The 10,955-nt window shown below is 40.2% G+C and overlaps 1 protein-coding gene across 1 annotated transcript; it reads right to left on the reverse strand.

Annotated features, from left to right (window-relative positions):
- Positions 1 to 486: 486 nt before the first annotated feature.
- Positions 487 to 2,624, reverse strand: LOC135705535 (uncharacterized). Its single transcript, XM_065227310.1, has 6 exons — positions 2,549 to 2,624; positions 2,409 to 2,482; positions 1,651 to 1,825; positions 1,301 to 1,488; positions 1,025 to 1,187; positions 487 to 962 (listed from the first exon to the last, which is right to left on the reverse strand). The coding sequence occupies exons 1-6, from the start codon at positions 2,622 to 2,624 to the stop codon at positions 487 to 489; spliced, it is 1,152 nt and encodes a 383-aa protein (XP_065083382.1).
- Positions 2,625 to 10,955: the final 8,331 nt, after the last annotated feature.

The raw sequence follows: 10,955 nt of genomic DNA on the forward strand, positions 1-10,955 counted from the left end.
CATGCTATTTTGCATAGAGTGTTAATGATTGGCATAACAATATGTTCAGTAATATTATACTGTAATTCAATTACATCTTTCCTGCTCAAATTTTTCTTACTGTATAAATTCATAGTAAAGCTTAGAAAATCTTCTCTTAACCTACTTCTTATATCTAAAATGTCTTCTTCTCTACAACTAGCTTTCTCAAGTTTTTCGATACTGCTACCCGCATTATTGAATGTATCTTCAGTTGTTTCTCTTTGCAAACAACGTTCCTCTGGAATCGTGCTGGATTCGTTGTTATGGATTTCCTCGTGTGTTTCAATTGGTGTGCTGGGGTTTTCAAATAAGGCAGAATGTCGAAATTTGACATGCCGTTTGAACCGGTAGATATCCTTGAACTGAGCGGCTGGTTTGCATGCTGTACACTTGAAATTAGAAATGGAAGGAGCCCCATGCTCTATCCGAATGTGGTGTAATAGGATATCGATTGCAGGAAACGAGTTATGGCACAGATGACAATCCATTATCTCCAGTTTCCAGATAGGCGATCAATTGTAGAAGTTGATTGTTTTTCGATTTTCTTTTGTAGTCGATATTGTAAAAGAATCTGGTCACGAAGCACCAGAATAACTCACAGCTCTCAGGAAATTGGTAGTTCAGCACGTACTTCAGCTTAACAATGACATCCAGGCAACGAAGAAACGTTGGAAGTTTGTACTCAATCTTTCCTGTCACAACGTAGAATCCTTCAATTTCGTCGAAACTTCCAACAATGAAGATACGAGGTGGGAGTTGAAGTTTTGCTGTCTCAAACTCTCGACGTAGTGAACGCCACTCACTTACGTATTCCTCGTGGGTTGCGCATATACAACAGACATCAGTTTGCGCCTGCAATATTGTGGGTAATTTACGTGTGGAAGTCCGTGTTGGTTTGATGAGTGCTTGGAATACCATACATACGATAAAATCCCGGCCGTCTATAATGAAACAATATTATTAGTTATTTTCGTCCTATGTACGTTGCTAAGTTACTTCATACCTTGAACAATAGCGGATTCGTCCAGTGCAGTTAGTAATTGTCTTGAAAAATCATCTTTGATTTCGTTGTTTCGAACGTAGTCAAGGAATTTTTGTGAAAAAAAATCCCAGTTGTTGAATAACTTATCTGGATTACCAAACAGTTCAGCAAAATCCGAATCGATCTGTGGACATATAATAAGACAGGTATACTATCTCGCGAATACAACACATAGTTGTTATGAGACAGGTAACAAAATAATGTAATTTAAAACTGGTACAGTATAATTTTCCTTACCAACAAGTACCCATTATCGTCCAGGATTCTTGGCCACTCGCTAAGCACACCACCTTTGTCGACATCAATCTCATTTAAAATTGATCGTAGTCGCAATGAAATTGTTTCTTTCCACTTCTGTTGAACTTCTTCTGCTGGGGCAGAATTGTTACGAAGCCAGTTTTTTACTAAAGTAAGCTTTTCGATTTCTGTAATTTAAAATATCAAGTGTTTAAGATTTTGCTGATATCACTAAAATCTTTTAAACCCGAAACAAACATGTGAAATGGGAAATCGGCATTTGAAGCGGATGTCTACATGTGGCTCATTGGCCCTTTTCACTTGCTTGTCGAGAAATACGGTTTACTTACCATCGTGAGAAAGTTTTAGAGCTACCGATTTTGCATAAAAAAACGTTGTTTCCTTGTCACTTGATGATCTGGATTGGACGAACTTCTTCTTGTTCCGATTGTGGAAACGGTCATAAATTAAACCAGTAGGGTGTTTCTTATGTACCTTCACGTCTCTGGGATTAAAGAACGTTTCCTGCACGAAAGATGAAAAAACGTATAAGAAGTGTGTTAAAATGGTTGAAATGGTTGGAGCAACGAACTTAATTTACGATTAGCTCGTTTGGAAATCTTTCCGCAATTAACTGAGCAAATTTTGACATATCCGGAAGAGGAAAATATAAGTCGTTGGCTATATAATAGTCGACGACCGTATGGGCCAAGTATTTCCGGTGAGCAGCATCGAGCTTCTTATTCTGTAAAAAATGTCAATTGAGGATGTCATCCAGTACCGCAGCTGTCACGGAGGTGGGAAGCAATCGATGCTTGAGTGGATTCTGTTTGCATAGCACCGTAGCTGGAGGAGCTGTAACTTCGGTCGGAATAGAATTGATGGTTTTCGATGTTGTTGCTGTATGATATAGAACACTTTCCGGCCACGAAACTAATTTTTGCCGCAGCGCATATTTGTGACCAGTCCATCTCGCTACGGAAAAAATATCATCCAAGGCTCTGTCTTCCACTAGCTTGAGATATTGGACACAAATTCCATGCTCTAAATTAAGATTTTGCACATTCAATATAGTATTATTTGTTTACACATACTCATACTTACGGACAAGGATAGCATTAATGGCCGGATCAAGTTTCCATTCAGAAATGATTTCTTCCAGTTCCGGAATGTGATCTCTTTCTGCAAAGAAAAAAAAAAAAGCATCGCGGATATCCCAATCGGAAACGTTTTAGATTAACGCTTTACCGTCAATATTGTTTGGGTCATCCAGTCTGTTATCCACGATAATACTAATTTCCTCGATCGGATCATCATTTATCATTATGAAACACTTTTAATTTTCCACAAAAACAAGCAAAACTGAAAAAAATCTCAACCACGCGCGGACCTCTTCGGAATAAATTTGATGCTATCAAAATGGCGAAGTGCAAGTTTTCGATGTACACTGAAAATTACTATGCAGATGGTAATCCTAACATAAAATGTAGTTGGTAAAAAATTGTCGGTGACATGTTTTTATTTTAACTGCGTGTATGGTAAAATGAGATGTTGGATGAAAATTGTGCATCCACTATGTTTAGATAATGTTGTTGAAGTTACCATATCAATAGTAATTTGACCATAATAATTTATTTGTAAGGACTACAAAAAATGCTGAAATCTACTATGACATTTTTGCTATTGGCTTAAGATTTTCTACTATAATACGATTATAATAACAGTATGGTCAGTGGATTTTACCATTATATGGCATGGTAGAAATAAACGCTGGATTTAAGAACAATTTACTACATAATTAATTTCAGTGTAGGGTAAGTACACGGCGAATGAGAACGACCCAAATTTGAGTTTAGTTCACTCAAAATCGCCAAAAGTGCAGGAACTCAGCGATGAGTAAAATTTGTCTTGGTGTTGGTTTGCGTAGGTGGCGTTTGCTTTGTTAGGAAAGGGCTTTAGAACGATTTGTTTACAAATACTGAAGTTACAGTAAATACAAAGTTTGACAGATAAAATGAGGGGTTCGTGGATTTTCCTATGTTTCGAGGGGTGCATCGATTAGCTTGGGACCGAAGATAGTACCAGAGCTGAGCCAAAAACTTGAGCACGTTTCTTCGGGACTTTATGGTTACCTCTATGATAGCATAGGTTCCGAAGAAAAATGCTCAATTTTTTGGCTCAGCTCTGGTACTATCTTCGGTCCCAAGCTCGATCGATGCACTCCTCGAAACATGGGAAAATCAACGAACACCTCATTTTATCTGCCAAACTATCATAAATAATCAAAACAAACATAGTTTAGTACTAGAATTCCGACTATAATTTGATACGTTAATCGTTTGCTTGGGACCAATAGGCTAGTCAAGTAGTGAACCAATTTCAAATCGATAGTTTCGTATTGATTGTTGATAGTACGGTGATAGAAGAAATGTTTCACCAAACCCGAGCGTGTGTTCACCATGGAGGTGCGGCTCAAAACAGCGTCTGATCTCCATGATGATGATGGTCCCACCTCTAACCCCTACAATGGTTCGAGCTGGACGATTTATCTCTAAGATAGTTAAATATGACAATTTAACCAGGTTTCCAAACAAAATCGAACTGGTTACAGTTACAGATATAAATTCCCTCTAGAGTTTACAGTTGCTTCACAGCGATATAAATGTGGAAAAGCTCAGGCGTCCACCTCTTAGTTAGCCTTTTTGTCCACCTAAAATATTCATAAGTATTACAAGCAATCAAGAGTTGATGGACAATCAACAAAGCATCCTATTACACTAGTAACCCCGCAATCTGATGCTATCATAATTTTCAGCAATGTCAGGAATGCTCACGAACCCCTAACATTTGCCAGAAAACTTACTACTAACTCAAGGTATCTTTCAAATAAGCTTCAAAATTGCATTTTTTTTTATCAAATGTTAAATTCAGTCCTCTATATCCGTAATACGCGCGCGAGGCTCAAACCTTTGTAGACTACTTTTTTTTATTAATCTACTATTAAATAAAATATTAAAAATCCATCATCGCCCTCGTGGCGAACAGAAATAGTTTTTGCAGTGCTACAATAATTATTAAAAAGTCGTTATGACAGCTATCCATGTAAAATAATCCGTTAGAGATAACTTCGTCAAGATACATAATTTGTCAATTCATAAAAAAAAACACTGGATAACTGTTCAAAAGACAGTTTTAACGTGTGAAATGCAGTGTCTTTTAAATACAAGTAAGTAAGTGTTGCTGAACGTTTGATATGTCTAGGCATCGAATTGAAAACATTTATTCCTTTATAATATAATGAATTTTGTGAAGCACAAGTCAAGAAATGTGGTGTTCTTATTTCAACCGCGTTTCTAGTATTATATCTATGAAAGTCACTTCCTCTTTCAATTCGATCACACAAATATCGAGGCAGCAAACCGTTAACTACTTTAAAAATGAACACCATAGTCAAATATACGATTGTTTGCTTCACCGACAACCATTGTAAGGCGTCTAACATCAAAGTTGAGGAAGTGAATCTATTACATCTCAAAATCAAACGCATTATTTTACTCTGCAAGCGCTGTAATCTCGATATTTGTGTTGCATTGGCCAGAAATAAAATGGAAGGGCAAAAGTCAAGATGAGGAGAGACGATTGATTTGTATAGCTGTATTTTACTGGCAATAGTTAAATCGTTTTTCAGTCGACATAAAATTCCATACTTCTTGGCAATTTTTTTGATGACATTGTCAATGTGAGAGTTGAACTTAAGTGTGTCATCAATAATCACGCCAAGATATTTAATCTCCCGAACGCGATCAATAGTCTCATCATCAATTACAACAGAGACGTTCTCATTTGCTCGATTCTGCGAAATTACCATAAATTTAGTTTTACTTGTATTCAATTTTAACTGCTTATACTTCAACCATCTACTTAGAGAACGCAAATCTTCATTCAAGTGTAAAACGGCATCATCTAAATCCTTAGCTGCAATGAATAGCACAGTATCATCTGCAAAAAGATTAATGCCGCAAAATCGTAAAACACGTCGCAAGTCATTAATATAAATAATAAATAACAGGGGCCCTAATACACTTCCCTGGGGCACTCCAAGGTTATTCCCCACGGGACTGGAAACAGAATCATTGAAGACAGTCCGTTGAGTTCTGTCAGACAAATAGTTTTCAAACCATTTATATGCTGTACTCGTAATTCCAAAGCGCTTAATTGGTCTAACAAAACGGGCCTAGAAATTGTTTCAAAAGCGCGTTTTAGATCCAAAAAACAGCAACAATCGTATCCTTTCACTCAAAGTTATTTTTCCACTTCGCTAATATCAGATTCAACGCGATTTCACAAGAATGACCTTCCCGATATCCCGATTGTTCTGGTATCAATAAACTTTTACTATTTAAATACTCCAACAGCTGGCATTTAACAACAAGTTCAAAAAATTTTCTCTAATGTGTGCAACATGTTGATGGGACGAAACTCTTGCTTTAATCGTTCCAGCAACTTTTTGAACAGGGACCACTAAGGATTCCTTCCAAATTTGTGGCACATGTCCAGTTTGCAATGGTTCATTAATAAGGCCCAGCAAAATGTGGCCAATGACATGAAAGCAATCTTGAATAACTCTAGCATTAACATTGTCTACTCCAGCCGCTTTTCCTAATGAAAACACAAATAATTCTAAGTTCATGTAATGTAATGGGCTACAAAATGGTGAGTTGACAACCTGGAAGGAGTGGAATACCTAGCCCTGGTCCTCACAAGATCCTATTTCATTATCATTGATAACAAAAGACTACCAGCTGAAACATGGACACTAAACTGATGCGAAATCTGAAATTTTCGCTCCACAGTGCTCAAACGGTTCCAAATTGGGTCCTGATTAGCCTCCCAAAATTTGAACTACTTTAGTAAGAAACTGACTTGGCACAAACCATTTCAAGTTTATATGGGAATTACTATGGGAAAACTTATGTTTTTGTTGATATCTATCTAACAATTCACCACATCACTATGCTTTTAAAAATGATAGCAAATTTTCCCAGCTACAATTTTGTCGAAAACCACTTTTCAATTAAATATAAGGAACAAAAGTTATTAATGATTCAAGTCACTGATGTCTTATGATTATGCTAATTCAACTGTTCATCAGGCAACATTGGTGTTTCTGGTGCAAAGAATAGAGCACAAATATCATGGTTACTATGTCACACTGCAGAATACAGTGTTGCCTACAGAACAGCTGCTTGATCATGCCATAAGATTATCAATCTCTTAAACAATTAATAACAATTTAATTTGACATTTGGCTGAAAAACAATATTCCGTAAAGTTGTAGCTTAGAAAATTTCCCGTAATAATAGTTATAGAAATTTTCGAAAAAGCAATATGGAAAGTGGGTAGAAGCCAATGAACAAAAAGTTTGGTTTTCCTATAGTAATTTCCATATAAACATTGAATAGTTTGTGCCAAGTCAGTTTCTAACCAAATGAGTTTAAATTTTGGGGGCTAATCAAGACATGATTTGAAACCGTTTGAGAACTGTGGAGCGAAAATTTCAAATTTTGCATATCAGTCTAATGGACACAGCTGGGTGGCGTAGCCTGGGCAATGTTGCCAGTCCAGCAATAGCAAAGTGAAGAGGTGCGACGCGAACACTGGCGCGGTAACCATAGTACGGTGATAGAGGAAATGCTTCACCAAACCCGAGCGTCTGTTTATCATGGAGGTGTGGCTTAAAACGGCGTCTGTTCTCCATGTTAGGAGCGGCTGATCACCGTCCTAGTGCCAGCGTGGGACTCTAAACAGAGCTGTTCACGATGGTCCCCCGGCGAGACAGGGGGATGGGGCAGGCTCAACAAACCACCCTTGAAAAAAACATAAAGTTGCAAATACTGAAGAAAGAAATACGGATCTGAACAATCGGCACAGACCTACGCGACGGAAACGGAATAGGAGATATTTGGAAGGAGAAAGAGACTAAGGAGAGAGAGATTTCATATTTAGGAGAGAGTAGTTGTACAGCTACTTGCGTAGAGCACAGTCGAGTAGTGCACGGTGTTATGACGGGAGTAGCACTTTTCAATCGGGAGAGACGTGGCTTAGAGATTTACAAGAACGGCTGCATATTTTAGGCTGGGTGCAGAGTATTTTTACACTCACATAATATATGTTGCAGTGACTGTATGGTATTCAAACGCGAAGGAAAATGCAAATTTTGATGCTTTTCCTAAAGAGATTTTTTTAAGATCGATGTGTAATTTTCTTCACAAGGGGGTTAGCTCTGGTCGACATTCCGGCGAAAAATCTAAGCCAACCCGACACCAACCTGACTTCTATCAACCCCCAAGCTGATGTTGACCCGACATTGACCCGACATAAACCACAAATTGACCCGACAACAACAGGACATTGGGTTGACATCGACCTTAAATTAGCCTTACATTGATCCGACATCGGGTCGACTTTTCTGTTCGGGACCATGAGAAAGGGGCTCTTCAAATGATGGGTACGATAGAATTTTTTTCACAGAATCAATTTAATAGTTGTATTAGTTCATCTTCAATCGAATGATATGAAAATTAAAAGCACTGATGCTAGCTGTCCTACAACGCTCAGTTATAGAGGAAGTACACTGTCGGAGAAACAAAGAGAGAGAGAAAGAGATTTAACACCGTTGGAGCGGCAGCTCTACAACACAAAAAGAATGAAATGTGCTGCACGATTTAAAATGCTCTTTCACTCTCTTTGGAAATGAAAGTGCAGTCTCGCAACAGCGTGTATTTTACTCGCAAACAAATTGAGTAGCACCCGATCCCTGCCCGGGAGGCAATGAAAATCAACACCGAAAAATGGAACTGAATCTGCGCTGTATATTTTGGAGGTTAGATTCAAGTTCAACCGAGCCACTCAAGGCAAACACAGGCAAAACACTAATGATAACTTGCAACTAAATTTCAGCACACAAATCAACAAATTTAAAGCCAAAATGTGTTTAATTTACTTCCGAAAAATACGCAGCAAAAGAAAAACGCGTTAGCTTTCAAGCGCGGCCTACTGCGATCTCCATGAGACGTAAGCAAACATGTCATGTCAGATTAAGTGCTCCGAGACTGAAAAGTTCGAAAAAACGTTTGATAGAGCTGAATTTCGTGTCTATTATGACTCAATTTTATGTCAATCTCAGAGCACCTAAATTTACATAATTTTTTCTAAGTGTGTATTAAAATACAGTGGTGAAGCACTGACCCAAATTTTGGCAATTACCCAGAGCGCTGCACTGGATAATTGCCAAGATTTGGTAGGAGGATATATTAATGGAAGAGTGGATGGAAGGTGTCGTATGCCCAATCTACAAAAAGGGCGACAAGTTGGATTGCTGCAACTACCGTGCGATCACACTGCTGAGCGCCGCCTCTCCCAAATTCTATGCCGCCGCCTGTCACCATTTGCAAGAGAGTTCGTGGGGCAATACCAGGCGGGATTCATGGGTGCCCGTACTACCACGGACCAAATTTTGGCGATTCGGCAGGTTCTGCAGAAATGCCGCGAATACAACGTGCCCACACATCATTTGTTCATCGATTTCCAATCCGCATACGACACAATCGATCGAGATCAGCTATGGCAGATTATGCACGAGTACGGATTTCCGGATAAACTGACGCCATTGGTCAAGGCAACGATGGATCGAGTGATGTGCGTTGTTCGAGTATCGGGGACACTCTCGAGTCCCTTTGAATCTCGAAGGGGGTTACGGCAAGGTGGTGGACTTTCGTATCTGCTATTCAACATCGCGTTAAAAGGTGTGATCAGAAGAGCTGAGATAGATCGATAGACGAGTGGCACGATCTTCAGGAAGTCCATCCAGCTCCTTGGCTTCGCCGATGACATTGACATCATGGCACGGAACTTTGAGACGATGGCGGAAACGTACATCAGACTGAAGGCTGAAGCTAGGCGGAGTGGACTTGCCATCAACGCAGCAAAGACAAAATAACTACATGAAAGGAAGAGGTTCTATGGAAGGCAATATTAGCCTCCCACCCCGAGTTCAGATTAACGGTGACGAAATCGAGGTGGTCGATGAGTTCGTGTATTTGGGATCACTGGTGACCGCCAAAAATGATACCAGCAGAGAAATTCAAAGAAGCATTATGGCAGGGAATCGTGCCTACTTTGGAATAAAATTCGCCGCCACACGAAGTTGACTATCTACAAAACGCTGATTAGACACGTGTTCCTCTACAGCCACGAGACCTGGACGCGCCCTTGGTGATTTCGAACGGAAGGTGTTGCATACCATCTACGGTGGAGTGCAGATGGATGACGGAACGTGGAGGAGGCGAATGAACCACGAATAGCACCAGCTGCTGTCCACATTGCAAAAATTGGGCGACTACGGTGGGCTGGGCAAGTCGTAAGAATGCCACACGACAACCCTGGAAAAATGGTTCTCGAAAGCGACCCAATAGGAACAAGAAGAAGAGGCGCGCAGCGGGCTACGTGGATCGACCAAGTAGAAGGCGACCTGCGGACCCTTCGCAGACTACGAGGCTGACGAAGTGTGGCCATGGATTGAGTAGAGTGGAAATTACTTCTTCGGACAGCATCATATGGATATGTCCTTGGAATATGGCTATGTCCTTGATTAGGCTAGAAATTAATCATTGAAATCCCATAAGATGCAGACGCATTTGCCAAGCAGCTAAAATTCCCAAATACAATCGACCCTATTATCACCCTTCCAGCAGCAGTAGCAGCAGCAGCAGCAGCAGCAGCAGCAGCAGCAGTAGTGAGTGTGTAAGTGGTTTTTGTGTCCACCCGGGGACGACTGCCAGCCAGCACCGCGTCCGACATCATCGATATGTTTTGTATGAGCGCGCTCATGTTCTTTTCAGAAGTCGAAGAAACAGTTCGGCTTTGGATTTGCTAAATCTCCTCTTGCTTGCAGTTGCAGTTCGAAGCACACCGTTTTTGCGTTGTCTCCTGATGGTCCTGCTGATGGTTGATGCTAGTGCAAAACATAACCCACTGCTTCTGCTTCTTCTGCTTCTTATATGTATGTGCAGTGTTATAGCTGTAGGGACATGGAAGGCGAAGGCGGCGATGGTGGTGCACAATTCCCGCTTCTTGCAACCGCGCGCGGCTTTAATGTCAGCACAATAAATTGAATCAGATAAGTGACATGAGCTTGAATTAAATTGTCACTCAATAAAAGTTCTTCGATTTGCAAGCGCGAGCACGGGGGGATCCTTGTGCTTTGCTGGGGTTGTTGGTCGTTTTTTTCTTCTTTTTCCGCCGTTGTCATTCGTGGCTGTGGTTGAGGTTAGGACCTGAAGGGGTGGTGGAATCGCGTCTATCGCGAACATGTTCATAAGCGAAAAGGTAGAGAAGTTGGGTTTGCGAAATTAAACGGTATGTGTCGCAATAATATGAATATGCAATGCTGCACGGGGCATGCATAAATTCCTTTATTAAAGTGGTTTGATCTGGTCAGGTGGGACTGCCGCTGCTGCAAGAATGTTGTTGTTGTACCGGTGGAATCGTGTTGTGCGGGTCAGGTGGTATATGATGACTTGATTAGGTTGGAAAAGTGCACTTTTTTTTTTGAAGTCGAATTCCACTCCCACCATTCGGTGACATTTTCTTCACC

This window comes from Ochlerotatus camptorhynchus, unplaced genomic scaffold, assembly GCF_037179485.1.
Source record: "Ochlerotatus camptorhynchus isolate MF236.1 unplaced genomic scaffold, CSIRO-AGI_Acam_v1.1 ptg000268l, whole genome shotgun sequence".
Taxonomy (NCBI): domain Eukaryota; kingdom Metazoa; phylum Arthropoda; class Insecta; order Diptera; family Culicidae; genus Ochlerotatus; species Ochlerotatus camptorhynchus.